The following is a 22,077-nucleotide window of genomic DNA, read 5'->3' as shown; positions in this document are numbered from 1 at the left end:
AAATGTCTACTTTCAAACCCACTTTTCATTCTAGATTGCGATTTTTGTGGGGTTTCTGTCATTCAGTATTGCAGTGCTGAACAAAGTGGAAATTGGATTGGACCAGTCTCTGTCGATGCCCGATGTAAGACACTTTTTTTATTTTAACTTGTGCTAATGCACAGTACATTTGTAGTGCCTATGTGCTAATGTTTCTAGCTAAGGCCAACTTCTAAGTGCAAGTGCTGACAGACGTTTTGCCAGGCTGAGCACACCCATAGCTGATGTACAGTTGTCCTCCTATTGTGGGACTGCAGGGGGAGCACACCGGGGTCACAGGGAGACTGGCCCTGGAGGGGTCTCGGCCCCTGATGCCTGATGCGCATCATCTCGCCTTGGGAGTCCCGGGGCTTTACCACTTCTCTCTCTCCTTACCCTCTCTCTAGGATTCCTATGTAATGGATTACTTCAAGTCCCTCAGTCAGTACCTCCATGCGGGTCCTCCAGTCTACTTTGTGCTGGAGGAGGGACATGATTACACATCTCAGAGTGGACAAAACATGGTGTGTGGTGGCATGGGGTGCAACAACAATTCCCTGGTCCAGCAGTTATTTAATGCCGCCGAGCTAGATAACTAGTAAGTGCCCCTGGTCCTGGCACTGGTCCGCTTGTGCCAGGAACTGCTCATCAAGCACATTTCTTGGGGAATGTGGCTTTATTCAAAATGTCTGTTAAATCTAACTGTACCTGAGCAAACCTTTTCAAAAAAAGACTTGGTAATGTGAAGGTTTTTCCACTGGGTGCTTACAGAGGTTGTTATGTGTGTGTGTTCACTGGGTAGCAGTATAGAATGAACTAGAGTGAATGGTTTCAAGAGAAAACACTGAGTCCCATGGCCAGTGTGTTGCGTTCTTGTGTCTCCAGCTCCCGGATAGGCTTTGCACCCTCGTCTTGGATTGACGACTACTTTGACTGGATTAAGCCTCAGTCGTCTTGTTGCAGAGTCTTCAATACCTCAGAGCAGTTCTGCAATGCTTCAGGTACTTTCAGTGCCTTCCCCGGAGCTTTCTCTCTCTGTTGTTTTCTTTTTTCAGATGTTAAACATAATTTCTAAATAATTTACACTTTTCCTCAGTGTTTATCCATTTATCTGTCAATACACACACAAAACTTCTGACTCATTGTTGTTTCCAAGACTGTAAATCTTTGTGGAAACAGACAGCCTCATCTTTCTCCCAAGGAGCAGCTGGTGGGTTTGAACCTCCATCCAACCTTGTGGTTAGCAGCCCAGTGCATAACCTACTACGCTACACTGGGTCTTGGTCAATATCCCTTTGTTATTATCCCTTTTCTCATTCAGTTACTGTGGAAAATGTTCCATTGTTACTGTCCCAGACCGCCATACAGGCCCCTCCTGGCTTCCAGGTATGGGACTCTGGTTTTCAGAGATGGCTCATGTTGTCTGGCTACACCAACGTCACAGCCTCCCAACAGGGCTGCTGTCCTCTTTTTAAATCACTGCTGCCCTGTGTTTTAGCCGAGAGTTGAGGCTGGACTGTGAGCACGCCGTCGTGGCTGTGGTGTACAGCGTGCCTGACATTTGTTAGACTGCAACAGTCACTGGGATGGAAGAAGTTTCAGGAGATAATTTCTCTCATTTCTGTATCAATATTTTAAAATGTTAAGTGAAACCTGGAGACCCATTCTTCTGACGTTGGCTCTCTGCTCTGTGTTTACACTAGTAGTCGACCCTGCCTGCGTGCGCTGCCGGCCGCTCACCCCAGAGGGCAAACAGCGGCCCCAGGGTAAAGACTTCATGAAATTCCTACCCATGTTCCTTTCTGACAACCCCAACCCCAAGTGCGGCAAAGGGTAAGTGACTCTTAGTATTTCAGATACACACTTGAATCTGACAAGAAATCTAGGTCAGGTGAGGGTTGAGGTAAAAAAGCAGTTGTCTGGAAAAGACCCTCATTTGTTCCCCACCCTGCCCTGCCCCAATCCTCCAGGGTAAGTAGAGAAACCTAAACCTTCTTTTTAAAGAAAGCTCAGTGTTTCAACTGATTTCAGCATAGCTGGAACATCCATTTCCTGTGCTTCCCTCTGGGCCTTGGGTGTGTGAGTGGATGCAGATTCTTGGGGGTCAGATGAGGGTGAGGGGAGCACACGGCTATTTCAGAACGTGAAAGACCGTCTGTGAGATGCTGTCAGTACGCACAGGGGACAGAATCTTGCCTTGTAATGTCCTCCTAGGTTAAGATTCAGATCAGTCTAGCTCCATCCATGCTCCTTGCCACCCCACCAGCTACATGAGGTGAGTGATGGGCTGTGTTGTTCCCCATCCAGCCAGTTAGTTATCCATGGAAGCAGGATATTCTGGCATGGAAATAGTGATGGTACTGGAAGTCTGTGGGTCTTCTGGGAAGCTTTTGTAGGAGGAAGATATGTCCACACGTACAGTAGGTAAACCCTGGGTGTACCTGTTCTTCATACCAACACCAGCGCCACATCAGTTAGTCATGTATATCGTGTCTCTTGTGGGAAGACTGATGTTTGTTGCTAAGTGCCAGTGAGTTGGCTCCGACCCATAGCGACCCTGTATAGGGTTTCCAAGGAGCAGTTGGTGAGCTTGAACCACCGACCTTACAATTCAAACCAACCTTGCAGTCCAGCACATTAACTCACAACGCCTCAGCAGGACTCCATGGGAAGACTAGCCCTATAAGTATACAAGAATCTTCCAGCTTGGTTTGCTTGTAGGCTAAATCCTTTGGCCTACATAGAGCAAAGTAGGACCCATCTAAGAGACTTCCGCTTTGTAAGCTGTGTTGAAATGGCTTCATTTTTTATGGAGAGACATCTGTAGGCCACTGTTGGGCCAGGCACCTCATTGACACTACCCTGTGTGTAGGTGGTGTTGTACCCCACTTACAGAGGAGGAAGCTGAAACTCAGATGATGGAACTTTATTAGGGTTACATGGCTGATCCAGTGGCGCAAGATTGTTCTGGGTTCAGGGCCCTGCACTTTCCTGCCTGCTGGTAACACAACATTCCTAAGCAGACTCCATCTGAAAACACATGTGGTTATAAAACCAATAGTGAAACAACCTCAGTGAAGCAGAGCGTATGCTGTGTTAAGTTTGGTAGATACTCAGAAGTGAATGTACATCCACCAGAGACCAAAAGCATTAAAGAAAAGCCAGTCTGGGTGAGACTAAGGCAACTCCTCCCTGCTTCCCTACCAGCAGGCCTCCTTGGGCCCTGGAATTGACCGTTCAGTCTGCCTTCACTTAGCCTTCAGTACTCCTTCTGCAGCTGCCTTGAACGATTTGACTTTCCTGACACCCACTGGTCCTTCTCCCAGGGGGCATGCTGCGTACAGCTCAGCAGTTAACATCCTTGGCAATAACACTCGGGTCGGAGCCACCTACTTCATGACCTACCACACTGTGCTTCAGACCTCTGCCGACTTCATTGATGCTATGAAGAAAGCCCGGCTGGTAGCTGGTAACATCACCGAAACCATGGGCATTAAAGGAAGCAATTACCGTGTGTTCCCGTACAGGTAAGGTGGCCTTGCTGAGGGAGGGCTTACTAGGGGAGTGTCTCTACTTTGTTGGGGTAAAGCAGGGTGGGGTGGGCTTCCTTGGCAGGATGACCATTCTGCATTCATCTCCACCTTGTGTGCAGATGAAGCATATTGCGGCAAACGGCTAGCTAGGCTGCGATCTGGGTGCTGGGCCTCACATTGTGAAAGAAACTCGCTGCTAACTAGCACCAAGGAGGGAGAGGTTCATTCTGGGGGTGGGGCACTTAGGGACCAGGCAGGGCTCCAGTGAGGGGCAGGCTGATTGTTCCTGGCCAATAGCTGACTAGTATCCCTGGCAGTTGGTAATTGGATTGTACCTTTATATAGACGTTTGTTTTTCCTTCATTGTTTTTTTTTTTCCCTAATAAGAAAAATAGTAATTTTGAAATTGCATGTAGAAACTGAAGAAAGGTAAAAGAAACAACTGTTTTTTCCTGTATCTCCATGATGTGGCTTAAAGGTTTACTTAATTTTCTTGCAGGAAGGTCTCAGAGTGGGTTTCGAAATTCCTGGGAAGAGCTGGGTAACCGTGCAAAACAACATTCTTTCCTCAGGCCTTCCACAGGTCCATGTGTCCTAAGGGCTTGTTTTTTCAGAATACCATGGGGTCTTTTAAATATCTATACAGTTGTAGCATAGGCTGGGCTTATGAACACTAACTTTATCTCAAATGTACATTTTGAGTCGTTCTCAGACCCTTCTGTGGGTGTGTTAGTAGCCGTGGAAGGGCTGATGGAATTGCCCGAGACCAATCTACCCAGGCAGATTTTCTGCAAGAATGTCCCAACTAGTTTCACATTTTGCAATGGTGGTAGAATGAAAAGCAGAGCTCCTGAAAGTGCTTATGGACTTTCATGGAATTTTCCCCCTCTTCCCCCACACCTCTTTACACAGTGTGTTCTACGTCTTCTATGAGCAGTACTTGACCATCATTGATGACACCATCTTTAACCTCGGTGTGTCCCTGGGAGCAATATTTTTGGTGACCTTTGTTCTCCTGGGCTGTGAGCTGTGGTCTGCAGTGATCATGTGTGTCACCATCGCAATGATCTTGGTCAACATGTTTGGGGTTATGTGGCTGTGGAACATCAGTCTGAATGCTGTGTCCTTGGTCAACTTGGTTATGGTGAGTCCTATTCCTCTCAACTTGTCCCTAACTCCCGTGCCATTTATATGAATGTTTCTGTATGAACTTCAGAATGGGGCAGGATCTTAAAGTCAGGCTCTGCCTTTTAGAGCACATGGGACAAGTGCTAGATGGAGTCAGGATATGGAGGGGTGCATCTGGGAACAGGCACACATCAAAGTGAATTTGTTTGGTTCTGTTTGGTCTTATTACTCCTTTATTTGTAGTTATAGTCCACTGTGACTATACCAATGGACCTCAGGGTCTAGCTTGCCCATCCTGCCTTTATCATCCTGTAAGGATTGCTAAAGCAAGCAATGTCAGTGAGGTGTTTGCTTTTCACCCAGAAAATGGCCCCACTCCCATGGGGCTCTGTTGCTTTGGCCTCCCATGTAGTTATCAGGTGCTTATTAATGAGATGAAAATCTTGAGGCTGCGAGTGTAAAGGTATTCGTGGAAAATAGACAACCATCCACAGGTGCTTTCAGCTATTGATGCTGCCTCAGTGCAGGAGCAGCAGTGAGGCCCACTGGAGGAAAGGAATGAGTGTGCCATTTGGTGGGAGCTGGAGAACCTAAGCATCCTCTATTAAAGGCATCAAGTATGTTACAGAAAACTGGAACCCTGAGCTCTGCTTGGAACGTTCCAAAAACTTCCTAATGCTCTTTAAGTTGGGCTGCGGAGAGCTTTGGATTACAGATCATGGCTCCTCCACCCAGGGAACCTTGATAACCCACACCCTGGGAAAGGGGACTGCTTAGGATTTCCAGGCAAAGAGTGATCATAAAGGAGGCACTTTCTTGCAGAGCTGTGGCATCTCTGTGGAGTTCTGCAGCCACATCACGAGGGCTTTCACCGTCAGCACCAAGGGCAGCCGCGTGGGCCGTGCCCAGGAAGCGCTCTCGAACATGGGCAGCTCTGTGAGTACTCAGCAGATCGGCATGGGCGGTGGGTCCACACAAGTGCCCACTGTAAGGACCAAGTGTTTGTCAGGAGACAATGTTTTAAAACTCAGCCAAGTAAAATCCTCTAGAAAACAGACTCTAAGGATTGCGAGTTTTCAGACAGTTCATGAAATAGCTGCATCATGTACAGATCTGAATTCTCGAGAGCTGTGGTGCTATAGAATAAAACACAGCTGCTACCACAAGGTGGACAGTTCAAACCCATCAGCTGCTCTGCAGGAGACAGTTGAGGCTTTCTGTTCCTGTGAAGATTTACAGCCTCAGAAACCCTGTATAGTGTTGCTATGTATCAAGAACTTACTCTGCAGCATGTAATAACAAAGTACTTGTGAGAATTCTCTTCAGGAGGCAGTATGGCTGAAGCAAAAGAGAATAACATAAAAGTTAAGATATAAGAGAACTGATAAGTCTTTCTCCATTCAAAATACAGGCCAATAATGTGTATTAAATCAGCAAGGAGCTCTATCATGTTCTAGAGCACAGGGTACAGAGTGGAGGGACATCTGGAGATCTTGGTTCACTTCTTAGGTTTTAGGATGTCAAGTCTCAACTTTCCCGTTACCACTCACTATAGGAAGTTATCATTAGCGCAACAACATTGTTTTGGTTTTATAACCATTTTAAGTACTCAATATCGTACATATAGAATATATACTCTAACCCTTACACAATACTTATTTCATACCTAACCCTGTCTTGGAACCTTGAACACTAAGAAACTCCTGTGTGAGGAAGTGGTCCAGTCACAGTTGGTCTGTAAAAATGGTTGCTAACACTCTCTTTTCTTTTAGGTCTTCAGTGGAATCACACTAACAAAATTTGGTGGGATTGTGGTGTTGGCCTTTGCCAAATCTCGGATTTTTCAGATATTTTACTTCAGGATGTACTTAGCTATGGTCTTACTGGGAGCCACTCATGGATTAATATTCCTCCCTGTCTTGCTCAGTTATATAGGTAAGAGGCCTCATTTGCAAGAGAGTGGGAAGAGGTAGCACATGATAAAGGAAAATGATGGCATCTCCAAGTATCTTCTTAAATGTACTGTGTCACTTAAGGAGCCCTGGTGGCGTAGTGGATTATACAACAGACTGTTTCACCTAGTTCAAGTCTACCAGCTGCTCTGCGGGAGAGAGGCTGTTCTCTGCTCCCATAAAGATTTACAGCTTTGGAACCCTATATCGACTTGATGGCATTGGGTCGTTTTAAATGTCATTTGGTAGTGAGTAAAAAATTCCAGCCCCAGAGAAAAATTCCCATCTAGGACTTTGTGCTTGTCCCAAATATTTCATTTGTAAATGGTCAACACTTTTTCTGGAGGCGTCTGCTTCACAGGCCCCTTAGTCAGATCTGGAATGGTTTCTAAGGTCAGCAGGCTGGGTGGCAACCCCACCCCAAGAGGAGACACCAGACCAGCAGTAAACCTACAGCCCACTCGTCACATGCCAGCCACTTGGGCAACAGCTTTGGTTCCCCTTGCTCATGCACTTCACAATCCACTGTCTCCCCACTACTATTCATCACATATTGAGTCAATTTTTCTGTTCTTGTCTATTTCTGTGGGCAGTCCAACTTGTATAAATATGGCTCAGGTTTGAAAGAACAGTACCATGTTACTTGAGTGATGTATAGCCTTCAAAGGAAGTTGAAGCACTGAGATAGTTTGGAGGAGCACTGAGATAGTTTGGAGGGAACTGGAGCCTTGGTGGTGTTGTGGGCTAGGCGTGGGATGCTACCTGCAAGGTCAGCGGTTCAAATCCACCAGCTGCTCAAAAGGAGAACGATAAGGCTAATCAGCTCAATGGCAATAGTGGTTTGGGGAATAAAACAAGAGATTCTATTGCAACAGAAATAAATGACACAAAAATTATTCTTTTCATTCCTCATAGGACCGTCAATAAATAAAGCCAAAAGTAGCAAAGCCCAAGAGCGATACAAAGGCACAGAGCGAGAACGACTCCTCAATTTCTAGCCCTCTGCCAGGGCTCAGTGACTTCTGAGCTGCCTCTATCGGGCAGTTTCCACACGGAAGACACTAATGAACCCTGGATGTTACCAGACACCAGGCTGCCTGATAGCACAGCAGCAGCTCCAGACAGAATGCTGGAGAAACTCAGAGGAGTTCAAACTGGACTTAACAACTCAGTATTACTAAGTCTGAAGGCAGCCACAGGGCACAAGAGCCTCTCCCATCTTCTCCGGCATGCTGAAGGTGATACAGCAGTGCACGTGACCTGCTCACTGACACATTTTTAAGGCCAATCAATGCAAAGTCTCTCCTTTTTTTTAGGAGCAAGCCATCAAACAGTCCTATACCATATTTTTAGTAACATTTGAGAATGTTGGAGAGATAGTTTACTAGAACATTTTGTATTTTAAAGAGCTTTATTAATGCAATAAATTAACTTTGTACACATTTTTGGTTTTGGAAAAAAAAAATTTTAGTAAGTGGTTTATTTCAGAACGTTGCAGGCCTCATTAGAGCTTGGTCTCCAAAAATCTGTTTGAAAAAAGCGACATGCTCTTCACAGTGTTCTCCTGCAAAGGAAAATACGCATCACATCAGCAGATGCCAAGGAAGAAAGGAGAGAATGAACCCTCTACAGCTCACACATGGTACGTTTGCTGGGGTTTAATTTAAACACTGACAAATCACCATCTGCTCTGAGACCAAGTAGCTACACGGCAGACTGTGACCTATCATTGTACTAATGAACTAGAAAAAGTTTGCTGATCTAAATGCAGCTGTGCTTATGGTTTGATTAAGGAACCCTGGTGTCACTAGAGGGTAAGCACTGAACCACAAGGTCAGCAGTTCAAAACCACCAGCAGCTCTGTGGGAAAAGATGAGGCTTTCTGCTCCCAGTTGCAGAAGTGCTATACAGGTTGGCTATGAGTCAGTGGGTGTGGTTTTTGGGGTGGTTTTATGTTCCTCCCCCTCTAAAGAAAATACCTCAGAAATTGTATCTATTTGAAGAGTGATTACCCAATATTTCCTACTTAAAGCAGAAGCAATCAACCTTAGACCATTTATAAAACCCTTAGCCACCATTCCATCTTATCACTGGCTCTTCAGAAAAAGACTCCCAAGATCCTGTTTGGTAGGGACCTTCTGGACGTGTTGCCCACAGCACCTCCCCTGTGAGGCATAAATGCAGACTGTGCCGGCATTATAGAACTCACTCAACCAGAGATGGTGCCGGGCCGGCTGTTAGGAAATCTGGGGTTACACTAATTCAGAGTGCTCCTTTCAATCAATGCCCCCTGTTTGAGTTTGTCTCCAGGGCTTCTCATCTATCTTCTCACCTGGCGTGAAGTTAGGATTCCCTCGTAAACGTTGATTTCGTTGTTCAAAAAACCGGAATATAGTATAGAAAAGCATGTTGTCTTCAGTCTGCTTTGCAGCATCTAAGAATTTCCGTGCAGAAATGTTGTCGTGGCCACCAATGCCCCGGATGAAGCGTAAGGCAGCTAACACTTGGTGTTTGGAGAGAAGCACCTCCACGATCTCATCATTGGCTGTCGAGAGTCTCTGGAAGTGAGAGAGAAGCCAAGTAAACTTGAGCCACAGAACCGAGACTTCAGGAGGCAAGAAGTGATGGCACAGAGTTACCTTCAGCATATCCAGGGAGAGCTGATGAGCAGGGGGGTAGAAACTTTCCAGGGATAACAACAGACAAGCCTGAAAGAGACATTTTCAGACTAGCTTCAGCATAAGATGTTGGCGGGTTAAAATCTTAACTCTACACACAAGATTAGCACATCTGTTAGCGATACCTACCAAAGGTTTTGAGTCACTGAGGACATGGTATTGCAGAAACTGATGCAGCATATAAAAGCAGTTGTGCTGGACAAGTGTTTTGATCACCAGTTCATGTAAGTAATGCTGAGGAAGATGCAGAAATCAGTAAAGCTAGTTGCCAAATTGCTCAGCCCCCACTGACTAGGCTAGCTGAGGACTGCCTGCAGCTATTCTAACTGATGGGAGTAGACTGTTCTCCTTATTCAGACAGTGGTTTCAAGAGCCCACCCTGATATTATACGAGGGGGCTTCAAAAAGTTCATGGAAAAATGCCATTATCTTTCAATGCCCTTTTTCCACAAACTTTGTGAAGCCCCTTCATACTACTACTTCCTGTGATCATGTCAGGAAAGCCACTCAGATTCTCGCATAAGGTGAACAAATAAATCCTCACAGCACCTAAGAGGACATTGTCTTCTGTGTCCCCTCAGCCTTGGGAGGAGAATTGTGGACTTGAAGGTACCTGAACTGCAATCTGGAATTGGTTCAGAGAGCGGATATATTCCATCAGGACAGCGATCACAAACTTATGAGGCACCTCCTAAAAAGGGGAAAAACATTCTAACATTAGAATTGCCAAAGGGATACGCTGACTTCTTGTTAACCCACCTCCCTTTTATATATTAGCCCCCCTCTAGGTTCTATTAAGCTGGTTTTTATACAAATCCCTCCAAAATCATTCCTCCCTGCCCAATATGGGCCTGAAGATTAAAAGCTGAACTAGCACTAGGCCCTGACCCCAAATCACTTAACCTAATGGGGTGACAGAACTTCCCTCCAGCAACAGATGTGGGTTTGGAGAGCCCTAGTCCAGCGAGGAGACCCACCTCCGTGAGCACAGACAGGACGTGGGTGTACATGTCAGACTGGTCAACAACCGCCTGTGTCCGCACCGGCCTCTTTAGAGGTGGATGACTTCGGCTTTGCCCTGCTTCTGCTGCCTAAAGTAAAAATACACAATGTCATCTTCATCCCGTTCTAGGTAAACAGTGCCGCTCACATGTAATCCACAAAGACTGAGTTCCTACACACTGTGAACCTGTTTGAACAAGAAGAGACACTTCTTCGTTCCCTGGATAAAATCACTTTCCTTGGGGGCGGGTACCAGGGCAGGAGGTTGGTTTTAGGTAGAGTTGGTCATTTTGAAAACACCCCATTCATCATGGTAAACAGAACCAAAACTATCTAAGTCACATCTTCTTGCAATAAATTATACTTTGGTGGTGATGGTGTCATTGAGCCGGTTCCAACCCACAGTGACCCTGTGTAGGGTTTCCAAGGAGCAGCTAGAACCTTGAGGTTCAAATCGACTTAGCAGTTTAGTGTATTATTAACCCACAGCGCCACACCAGGACTCCTAAAATTATACTTTAACCTCTTAAAATGACTCTAATTTATTCTTCACCACTAACTAACCCAGCAGTTGTTACCTAATTAAAAATGAAGTCTTACTGCATACTCTATTTTACAGTAAGTGGAAACCTCTTGTAATGAGTATATATCTGGATTCTTAAATCATAAGCAAAAACTCCCCATCTATTACCAAATAAGGTGTCCCAAGTAGGGTAAGTACTGGACTGTGAACTTTAAGTTCGGCGGTTCAAACAAACCAGCTGCTCCTCAAAAATACTTAATACAGGGCAACTGAGTAGGAACCGACTTGATGGCTGATGAACATTACTGAATAGGAAAGCTGGGAGAAGACTCTGGAACTTTAAAAAAGACATTTAGTCAGAGCTCTAACTTGAGTGTGCTTTTTCCAATCACCTAGGGCTCTTGTTCACAGTACAGATGCTGCAGTGGCTGGGAGTTAGTGCAGCCTAAGAATCTTCTCCTACCTAAGCAGCCCTGGTGCCGTCAGTGTGCTCATCTGTGAGCTGCACTCTGGGTAGCAAGTGTTTACAAAGCCCAGTAGCCACAGTGGAAGAAAGCAGAGTGAACACCATTTAGGCTCTGATCCCCACAGCTCGACACACGGACAGCAGGCCCTAGACCGGGTAGCACAGCGCTCAGCCAGCTCCTGTGTGGGTCTGACAACAGTGGCAGAGACAGGCTCCAAGGTAACTTGGGCTTCTCTATCCGTTCACAGCCTGCTTAAAACCTAGGCTCTTGGAATTTAGTGGGGAGTGAGGTTCTGCAACTTTTTTGTTGTTTAAAAGCCACCTGCATTTTTAGCCTCCGGACTAATCAGATCCTTGAAATTAAATCATTTGTTCACTTGTCCAAAACCTAACGTCTTTGCAACTCCAGAAGATAGGATGTGTTAACAATATAGCCAAACTTAGTAAAAAGTCATGTTAATTTTCTTTAGTCCTTCACGATAAACATTTGATGCCTACTCCATGAAAAAGTGTTCAAAATTCCAAGAAAATCTTTTTAGTTATTACATCATAAAAGTGAAGGAAGACAAAAGGGGAAAACACTGTATTTCTCATTTACTAGGTCTAGGCTTTGGCCTGTCCAAAAAAAAAAAAAAAAAATACGCAGAAACCAAATATATCAGAGAGGCAGCCCAAGGATCTTGATACAGGTAGGATCACACAACAGAAGGCACATGGAAGGAGACTCGGAAAACATCACGCCCACCACTCCAGCACCCTACTCTCAATCTGCGCCAAGCCTCGGATACATTCTAGCACCACCTTACATTCAATTACTTAGAAAATCTACAGGGGGGTGGAGGTGGGAAACCCTTCATGGTACATCAGACTTACCACTGTGTAACTCTGCTCAGCGTCCAAGTACTTTTTATACTCATGATTGAGTTTATCAAAAACTGCTGCTATCACAGACAATGTTGCTCTGTCCGCCTCACTCAACACTGGAAAGGATACAAAGTTCATCAAACTATTGTCAACTTCAAAACATTAAACATGTTGCTATGGCAAAAAGAGCTCTAATGTACATATACCTTTTAAAGGACAAAGAAATATATTTACGAGACCTGAAACCTAGAAATCATTTGCACCACCCTTGTGGCTACTAGAAAAAAAAAAGAGCTATATGGCAGAGATTATTAGATTCCTAAAGCAGATCTGTTCAAACAGATAGTGTCTTGAATTCTTAAAACAACAATGGTTTAAAGCAAGGGGAGATAGGCTACTTGTGTGTTCTTAAATTTAGGTTAGCTTTAATCTGGAACCATCCTATTAATATCTTTGACTAAAATCTCTATAAGCCGTTTTTACATTTAGCAACCTTTCAAGGACATTAAATGACCCATCCTTCAAGTGAAGACTGAGGTTCCAGGATACAGACAAGGCTTCAAATGTGGTTCACCCCACTCCACTAGCAGTGTGGGACAACACAGGCCAATACTGGGGTCAGACCCGCAAGGAAGGACCCACTCAACTTACTCTGCGAACAGACAGACAGGATGACCATCTTGCATTCCTTCCTCTGCAGGAGAAAATCCATCAGTCTTCCTTTATCTGGCAAGAGGTTTACTATGGGCTGGAGCTTTACTTGGAGGTTCCACAGGTAACCTGGATTTAAGAGGCAGCAAATTGAAGAGTATTACAGACCTGAACTTAAAAAAGCAGTTCCCCTAAACAGTCACAGAAGAAAAGACTGCAAAGCACAGTTAATGGATTCTCCCTACTAAGTACCCCAGATACAGTGGAGGATAGGAACATGCTTGACAACAGAAATCAATCAATTTCTGGATGCTTGGTTGATTCCTTACAGCAACGTAACCTCTATACACAGAGGTATACACAGTGATGGTGGTGGTTAGGAATCATGTTGAGCCAGTCTCAATTCACAGCAACCCCATGTGACAGAGGAGAGCTGCCCCAGACGGTGCCAGGCTGGGCTCTCTAAGGGAGCAGACCTCCAGGTCCAAACCCCCAACCTTCTGGTTAGCAGCTGAACACTTACAGCCCCTAAGGACAGAGGGTGACAAGTCCCTGATAAGCTCAAAGTGGTACCACCCTCATACAGAGCGCCTCTTGGTTCTTGAAGAAAGAAAACGATGCTAACAAATGACATCACTCCTGGTTTGTATCCTGGTTTCGCAACAGTCCAAGGCTAACTCAAGGGGCTCTCAATGATCACCTTCAGAATTTGTTTGCCCATCATGCATCTACTGCAGGGTCAATGGGCACAGGCTGGTACCGCCCTGCTCAGCTGGGGCTCCGTGAAGGAATTAAGCTCTACCTGGAAAGTGACCTAGTCATCACCTCTCAGCTCTCCCAAGGCGGAAACAGCTGGAATCATTCTAGATGCAAAGGAGAGATGACTCCCAGATGACTAGGATTGGAGCCCCCCAAACTCAGTGCCACTGAGGAACCAAGTGTGGGGTAGCCCCACATGCTGCAGAGCAGGACTACTCCATGGGCCTCCTTGGCTGTAACTCTGAAGGGGGAAAGGCTTGCCAGGCCTTTCTTCCACAGCACCACCCGGTGGATTTGAATCACCAATCTTGTGGTTCAAACCGGCCTTGCGGTCCAGTGCTTTATTAGGTTAGCAGTGGAGTGCAAATGTCCAAGGCATGAGAGCTGAATGCTCTCCTTGAGAAGGGTTGGCCCAGGGGGTAAGACAGGAACAGAAACCACGTGCCAGGGGAGGTCTCAGGAGACCACAACCAACACCCTGAGGGATGAGTCACCCGAGAGAAGAGAAGCCACTTCCAGGGCCACACAGAGCTCTGAAGGAAAGCCAGCAAAAGGTTTACAGCAGGGAAGCGGCCACATTATGTCTCTGTCATTGTAAGAATGGTCTATGCGCATGATGAGACAAACTACAGGGGACAGAAAGATGAAAAAGAATCCCACTCCCAAGGTTTGAGTAAGAGGTCATTTTTAAGTCTTCCCCTTAAAAACTTCATTTACTACTAAAGCCACTGCCACCTAGTTGCAGGCAGCTCAAAGCCATTGGAGAGCACTCACAACTACCCACAGGGTCTCCAGGCTGTAATCTTTACAGAGCAGACTGCCACATCGCTCTCGGGTGGAGGGACTGGTGGGTTTGAACTGTACACCTTTGGATAAACATACTAACACCAGGATCCACTGGTGAGCTAGAACCATTCCTGCCTACCATGACCCACCTTGGCTGGCACTAATGATGATGTCAGGCTGGAAGACAATCCAGGATGAAGAATCTACGTGTTATAGGAAATTCTGCACCGGGAGGTGACGAGACCAATGACAAACCCCCACTTCCCCAGCATCCAACCCTGCCTCATTTGTGGGGCCTCCAGATGGGTCAGAAATCTCCCCAGGGGACAGCTCCCGCCTAACGCAGCCGACTAGGCCAGGCTGTCAGGCTGTGCTTCATAGAAATCTGCTTGAGGAAGGGGTAGGGTAGCAGCTTCATGTTCACAGGTGGTGCTTGGCGCCTTTTTAAAGGATACAGAGTTTACAGGGAACAGGAGACTGGCTGGCCACAGAAGCAGGACCTACAAGTAGAGAAAACACAAATGTGCAAATGCTCGTCCTGAAGGTGAAGAGTGTAATGACTCTGACAGTTTCAGTGAGTGCCTGTTCCATGGGACACGTTTATAAGGGAGGCAGGAGATGCTGTGTACTGATGCTGACATGACGGGAGGATGGCGGAGAGTGCAGAGAATGGTTTCAGGACTCCCAACCAGAGGAAAGCTGACCAAAGCTCTGATGCAGTCTGATTTTTCCTTAAAGCTGACTCATTACCACTTAACACATGAACACGGGAGAACTGAACAATTTACCTCAATGATTAAAAGTAAAAACCCAGATAATTACAAAGAGTACTTCTGATCAAAGTGTCCTTGGGCTCTTTCCCACTGCACAGTGTTCATCCTGAACACAGAGCTCTCGTTTGGGACGGAGACCCACAAAGCCTCGTGTGATAAGAACTCAATTCTCAGTCACACTGCAACCAATGGCGAATTTGAAAGACTAGCCCTACAAACCAAACCAGAGTTCCAGTTTTGTACCAATGACCCAGGTACCATTAGAAGGCAGGGTTAGATGCGCTGGTTGGTAATGGTGGTCATTTTGCTCCCACCACCAAAAGCAGGGTAGAGCCGACTCAGACAGCTAATAGAAGAACTCACCCCCTTTGAATTGTGAGCCTAGGCAGTGGTTCTCAGCTCTGGCTGCCCGTCAGGTTAGGCGCTTTGAGTGAGGGCAGGCAGCTTCAACTTGGGAAGCTCCAGTGACCCTAATGGAAAGTTAGCTGGCATACTATTGGACTAACAGGCCAAACACAAATGGGCAACAAAAGGACAGCTGGCTCTTCCATCTTGAGCAAAGCAGCTGGTTTCCTGGCCCGATGGAGATACACACTGGGGCTGGACCGCTTACTAAAAAGGCACGAGCCTCCAAGGGGCTTAGAATCTCACATGGAAAAAATCCCAACCAACGTCATTAGTCCTACAGATGCACAGCTGCAAAGGCAGTCCCCAGGGGCTGACAGGCAGAGCCACTGAAGAAGGACACAGATGGAAACCCTTTGAAGTGAACAGCGATGATTGGCTGACAACATGTAATTAAAGATGATTAAAATGGCAACCTTTCTGCCCGACTGCCAACCTTGGAGTCAGCAGGCATGCGCTCGAACCACTGTGCCACCAGAACTTGCTTTGTTATCTCTATTTTAACCACAATGAACAGAAAATGGTATTTGCGTAAGTAAGATAAATTAACGCTTTACCAATCCACACTCTCTGGAAGCCCAGAGAGTCAATAACAAAACAAAACCGACGACCATCAACTGGATTCTGACTCACAGACACTCTAGATAGGGTCTCTAAGACTGTAAACCTTTAGGGAACTAGACAGCCTCACCTGTCTTCCGCAGAAATCACCCACCTTTCAGTACTCACAGTGCCAACAGGGCTCCTGAGAGTCAGCAGAGTCTGTAGTTCTGCCTACAGATCTTTGCTCCAACTGTTATTTTGGCCACGCCTGGCACTTGTTTTATTCTAATCAGCCAATTAGAACCTGGTCCCATACAGCCAGAATGGAGCTGGAGGCTTTAAATTGTTTAGAAACTGTTTTGTTTGTTTTTTCCCAATTCACCAGCAGGTTCCTTCTCACACATCGTGTGAGTGGCAGGTAAAAGTTCATCATTTCACATAATCGGTTCTTTTCATGCTGCCATTATTATCCGGAGAGAAGAAAGAAGCTGGGGTGGACACAGAGGCCAAAATACCTATGCAAAGTCTCTGTGAGACCCAGCATCCTCCTCCCCAACTTGTCAGAAAATAGCCAAGCTTCCAGGCGAGTGCCTCCAATGGCCTCGAAGGCACAGCCCAGCAAGAATCCACTGGTCGGATTCCAAATCCTTCTGGGAAAGGTTGAAGAGATCCCAACTACAGTCTGGGCAGACTCATCAAAGGCCCTCAGTGTCCTTTTCAATAACAGAACTTTGCTACTGGAGCTCCAAATGTGAACCTTCCCAATAGAGTTTATACACAAACTAAAATGAGCCACTTTGGGACTCCAATCTCCTTTAGATGAGTAGAGTCCTGAATATTGTGTGAGTTCTATTTTATATCTGGAATAGACAAAAGAAACCAAATGATTCCTTTCCTATGTCCTGCAATCCTGACCTCTTCTGTAACTTCCTACCCAACCCAATGGCAGGTAGGATGACTGATCTTGAACAACAGCCTTAAGCTTGCACCATACCATCACCAGAGAAGAAAGCAGTATTTACTATAAGTGACACCGAGTATAAGACAGACCAGTGATGGCCCCGGGAAAAACAGGAGAAGCAGCCGATTCAATTTCAGCGTGACAGAGCTCAGAACTGAACAAGCAAACAGAAAGTATTCAACGTTAAAAAAACAAAATCCTTCAGCTTCAATGACTAAGCACAACTCTCCATTTTAAATCTCAGGGAAGGGAAGTCATACTATTTTCTTTAAATAAAAATTCATTTATAAAATCCTTTCAAAACAACGTAAGTAAAACTTTCGGTATCAACAGAAATTCACATTTCCTTTAGTCAACCACAACAGTTCAAATAAACACATCTGGGGGATCCTGGCGTGTACTCTCCTCATGCCATTTGGAACAGGATTCCCAAAGAGCACAGCAAGAGAACAAGGAACGTGGTGGAAGTCACCCCCCGGGACTGTCTCACCTGCCGCAGGGATCTGGTAGGGCTGAATGGATCTCGGGGGAAGCACAGGGAGATGGACAGTAAGTGCCCCGTCAAACTCGCCCCTCAACTTGATGTCAAATATGACAGACGTCTAAAGCACAGAAAGAGAAGACTGTGGCGCCAAAACAGCTCATGGTTTGAACAGTGCCTTTTAGTTACATCATAATCTGCCATTGCAGCTCAGTTTAAAGAGTCTGGACCTGCATTCCGCCTAGGATGCCTAAGGAGAAAACCTAAGGCTACCTCTTCTTTGAGGAGACTGTGCCTTTAGCATCACCACTCTATTGGACATTTTCATCTTTTTTCACAAATCCTCTTTTTGTTTATGACATGTTTTATTTGGTGAGCTCATTTTAACTCTGAATAGCTTCCTCAGTCAGAGATCACCATCCTCCTTGGAGGTTAAGTGGCTTGTCACCCCCATACCCAAGGTTAACAGTTAAATTAAAGGGCCCATTCTAGCTCTCCTAGGCCACACAGCCTTAAAGGCATTTTACCCTTTAGTCTCACAAACCAACCCACAGAACACGGCTACTGCAGCCCATTCCCAGTTTAGTGATTCAGTTACAATCATTGTCCCAGATGTCAAACCTCCCATGCTTTCAGGCAAAAATACTAAACTGATGGAGAATCGCTTCTTTTTCTAGACCATTTAGAATGCCACACTGAAGTTTCCATCAGGAATACCAAAACTTCTAGCAGAGAAAAGTACTTTCTTGCCTTTCTTTAGAATCCATTGTGATTTTCACAAAGCCACCTTAACTTGTACAGACACAGATCAGAATCCCTTACACATCTCGTACCTCAGTGTCCTGATGGTGAACCACCACCAAATTATCCACCACATTCAGGGCAAACTTTCCCGTCCGGTTTAACTTCAGTATGTGCATCTTTTTACAGGCACCTTCTCTGCAGGGCAACAGAGAGGTCCAAAGATAACATAGGAACTGAAGCTTGTTGATCTAACAACAGAGACTGAGGGAAGCAAGCATTAACTTACCGTGGGAGATGGTAAAGGACTACCTCTGCTCCGGTACTGTTGGAAGTCCGGGAATGATGTCTCAAGAAGAGGACATACAGTAGTCCGTATCTAACCAGAGGACAGACAGACAGACATTAAGTCACACCTGGACTGGTAAAGTCCCTCCAATCTCAATGCGGAATTATATGGCCATATATATATATGGCCATAAATTATGATATACTCACTAATGGAATGTTTTGAAGCCAATAAAAATGTTTACAAAGAAAATGGAATTAGTCAGGAAAACTATTATAAAGTGGAAAAGGAAAAGCAAAACTAAATACAGCTTGCTTATTCACATTAAGAAGAAAACCACAAACCTTTGCAGAGTCTAAAAGAAAAAAAAACAGGGAACATGTTGCTACTGGATAATACCTTTGAGTCCATTTTCCTTTCCTCCATAAAGTCCGTATTTGAAAACAGAGCATTCATTTGTAAGCCCCATGTAACAAACACTGCTGTGAAGGGTTCCTGAGGACACTTCTGCGCCAGGGCTTTCACAGCAGGTTGGGGACAACATGGGGTTCAGCTCCCGGTTTACCTGTTTTCTAAACTAGAATGCCACCAGGTCCCAAAATAAGAGAAGCATTCTAACACTAAAAATTTTTTTAAATCTGAAAACCATTGTATTTGGTCCTAGAAGAATCAGGGTTATAGGTCTATGTACTGCCTCTATTTTATGTGTTTGAAATTTTCAAAATAAAGTTTAAAAATTGAGATGTTTTTTATATCTTCCCACATAAGCAATTCAGTTTCATGTTTGTTAGGTTAAAAGATTCAACTCACAAAATTTTAAAACATTCTAAAACTAGACAATTTTATTATCCTACAAAAGTGAAAGACATTCCAAATGATCATAAAGCTAGTAAAAATTTAAAAATGCAAAAAAGACAACAGAGTTTTGATGTTCATAAAATGTGCACACTAAGTGGGCCAAAGGGAGCTCTGGTAGTACAGTGGGTTAAACATTATGCTGCTAACTGCAAGGCCAGCAGTTCAAGTCCACCAGCCACTCAATGGGAGAAAGACAAGGCCGTTCACTCCTGTAAAGATTTACACCTAAGGAGCTCTATTCTGTCCTATAGAGTTGATATGTGTCGGAATTGGCTTGATGGCATTGGTCTGTTTCTTTGTTTTTCAGTGGGACAAGGGGCGTTCTCACTACATGTTCCAAGAAGCTTAAGGAAAGGGAATCACTACACTCCTGCCAGAACTACCAGTAAATACAGTTAACAAAAAGGAATTCTCCAGAATGGAAGCAAATACTGTTGAATGATGATGCATGGAGGAGACTGTAATCACTGCAATGAAATGATGGAATAAATCTGATGTTCTCCCCTATAAACAATCACTCAGTTCACAATAAAAACTTAAAAAAGGAATTCTGCAAAGACTTACATTGTAGCCATTGCAATATCTCTTTCAGAAAGGCTAACTTTCGTTGACTTAGGTATAGCTGGTAGCTCAATCTCAAACTTGGGCAGTTTTGACATAGTGACACCCTGTTTAGGGACAAAAATCATTTTAGTTCAAGTTTACAGAACCATATTATTCTGCATGTAAAGTCAGTGAGAGTATACACGCTGTTCTCCCATCCTTCCCAGTAACCCCCACATACACACTGTACAGGCGGGTTCAGGTAGGAGGTAACAGAATGGGCAGGGTGCCCTCTAGTGGTCAGTTGTGGTAGTGTGTGTGTGAGAGGCACTTGCTAGACACTTTAGCATGGAAGAGGAACAGTTGGGCAGGGGGAAAAGGTCGTTTTCTTAAACCGGAAGCTTACTCTTACCCTAAAATAAAAAGGCTGAAGCACATTCCCAAGGACCGTGGTTGACAGGAGAATCACGGCGCTCTCGGGGCAGTACATGTACCAATTCACATTGATGTTCTGGCTCTTCAGCAGCTTCAGATTCCGTTTTTCTGGTAAAACCTGAAGCCAAGTTCAAGAAACAAAACCTTAAAAATACAAAATGTCAGATGATTGCTGCAGGAAAAAGGAGACTGAAATTAAAAACCACCAAGACGTTAAATAGATAATTATAGTTTTTACCAATTACAGCTACCACTTTTCAAGCTCTGTGCTTAGCATATCATCTACACTATTTGACCCAAACAGGCTACAGAAGCTGCCAACTGAACAAAGCAATTGTAGCTGGGGCTTTCTCACTCCTAAGTCCACGTTTCCCAGTACCATATGTGAAAGAACAAGGGACAACAGCCATCCCTGCAGAGCTCTGGGCACAGAAGCCCAGCTTACAATTAGAAATCCAGAAAATTAATACTAAGATTTCAGAAATGGACAATACACTGAAAGGGTAAAAGAGAAGATTTCAAAGCAGTGGAAGCCTGATGAATCAGTGACCTTAAAGATAAATCTCTTAATACTAATGTTATAAGAACAATCAGAAAAAATAATGAAAAAAATCAGAAGAAAGCCTAAGATTCATATGAGACACCATGAAAGGGAATTACTTATTGGTGATCAAAATTCCAGAACAGGAAGATATAATAAAAAGCACAGAGAAAACTGTCCGAATTATTGGAAGAATACTTCCCTAACATCATGAAAGATGAGAAGGTAAGCATAAAAGAAGCTGAATGAACCCACAAAAGATAGACCCCAAAAGAAAAGTACCAAGATATATCATAATCAAACTTTACAAAAACATAGACAAAGAAAGAATCCTGAGAGCAGCTCAGGAAAACAAAGTTATTTAAAAAGGCGAACCAATAAAACTAAGCTCTAATTTCTTAGCAGAAACCATGCAGGCAAGAAGGCAGTGGACACAGGGTAAAGAACAGACAGAGGATAGTCTGGGTGCTGGGGAGGGGGCAACATACAAGAAGGGAGAGGGGAATGGAAGAACAAAGCAGATGGGAGAACAATTAGGCAGGTTTGCATGGGCTAAGTGGGACAGAGGTAAATAATGATATGCACAACCTTGGAACAACAAGGCTCTGGGATACAGGGATTGAGACATGGTTGGAATGGGGAAAAGGGGGGAAATAATGTTATGCAAGATGCTTGGCTGTCTTATGAATCTTGGTTTCCCTGGCTTACCATTATAAAATAAGACACTTGAGGGGGAGAAAGGAATAGCCAGAAATATCACCATAGAAAGCTTGTAAGTCTGTCTTTTGCCCTCTAACTGACCGGAATACCTAAAATGGGGCTACAATGTGCCCAATGAAGCAGGCTTCCTGAGGAGCCGCCACATTACAAAAGACTATAGGTAGAATCCTGAACCCCATTCAGAATCTTCAGAGGTGGGAAAATTCCACTTGAAAGTACAAGCAGACCAGCCTGGAGCGGCTAGAAGAACAGAATATAACAGAAGAACAGGAAAAATACAAAACAATATATGCAGACCGACTGATTACTACAACAACAAGCAAGTTGCTTGCCCAGGAGACATCAAAGCAAGTGGTCGTGTCTCCTCAGAGCAAACCCCCTTCCAAGACTAAGACTCAATGGGAATACACACTCTGATTGCTGACCA

The 22,077-nt window shown here is 44.8% G+C and overlaps 2 protein-coding genes across 3 annotated transcripts in view; one reads left to right on the top strand and one right to left on the bottom strand.

The window, feature by feature from the left end:
- Nucleotides 1-7,629, top strand: part of NPC1 (Niemann-Pick disease, type C1) — a 72,701-nt gene extending 65,072 nt beyond the window's left edge. Inside the window, exons 17-25 of the mRNA XM_006835119.1 lie at nt 35-124; nt 426-616; nt 904-1,019; nt 1,722-1,851; nt 3,345-3,545; nt 4,464-4,695; nt 5,502-5,615; nt 6,452-6,614; nt 7,547-7,629. Coding sequence (XP_006835182.1) covers nt 35-124; nt 426-616; nt 904-1,019; nt 1,722-1,851; nt 3,345-3,545; nt 4,464-4,695; nt 5,502-5,615; nt 6,452-6,614; nt 7,547-7,629 — 1,320 coding nt within the window. The remainder of the gene's footprint in view (nt 1-34; nt 125-425; nt 617-903; nt 1,020-1,721; nt 1,852-3,344; nt 3,546-4,463; nt 4,696-5,501; nt 5,616-6,451; nt 6,615-7,546) is intronic.
- Nucleotides 7,630-8,115: 486 nt separating this feature from the next.
- The window catches only part of LOC102821618 (chromosome unknown open reading frame, human C18orf8), a 25,625-nt gene continuing 11,663 nt past the window's right edge, over nt 8,116-22,077 (bottom strand). The window contains exons 6-20 of one of the 2 annotated variants that reach the window (XM_006835019.1): nt 20,367-20,507; nt 19,976-20,079; nt 18,554-18,643; nt 18,357-18,462; nt 17,533-17,644; nt 14,816-14,860; nt 14,510-14,563; nt 12,816-12,944; nt 12,174-12,280; nt 10,287-10,400; nt 9,923-10,000; nt 9,439-9,543; nt 9,271-9,339; nt 8,964-9,189; nt 8,116-8,195 (exon numbers count right to left, since the gene is read on the bottom strand). In XM_006835019.1, the coding sequence (XP_006835082.1) occupies nt 8,116-8,195; nt 8,964-9,189; nt 9,271-9,339; nt 9,439-9,543; nt 9,923-10,000; nt 10,287-10,400; nt 12,174-12,280; nt 12,816-12,944; nt 14,510-14,563; nt 14,816-14,860; nt 17,533-17,644; nt 18,357-18,462; nt 18,554-18,643; nt 19,976-20,079; nt 20,367-20,507 (1,560 nt within the window). The remainder of the gene's footprint in view (nt 8,196-8,963; nt 9,190-9,270; nt 9,340-9,438; nt 9,544-9,922; nt 10,001-10,286; nt 10,401-12,173; nt 12,281-12,815; nt 12,945-14,509; nt 14,564-14,815; nt 14,861-17,532; nt 17,645-18,356; nt 18,463-18,553; nt 18,644-19,975; nt 20,080-20,366; nt 20,508-22,077) is intronic. The other variant, XM_006835020.1, reaches the window with a different exon arrangement.

This window comes from Chrysochloris asiatica, unplaced genomic scaffold (genome assembly GCF_000296735.1).
Source record: "Chrysochloris asiatica unplaced genomic scaffold, ChrAsi1.0 scaffold00015, whole genome shotgun sequence".
Taxonomy (NCBI): domain Eukaryota; kingdom Metazoa; phylum Chordata; class Mammalia; order Afrosoricida; family Chrysochloridae; genus Chrysochloris; species Chrysochloris asiatica.
This window is presented reverse-complemented; position numbering and strand designations above follow the sequence as displayed.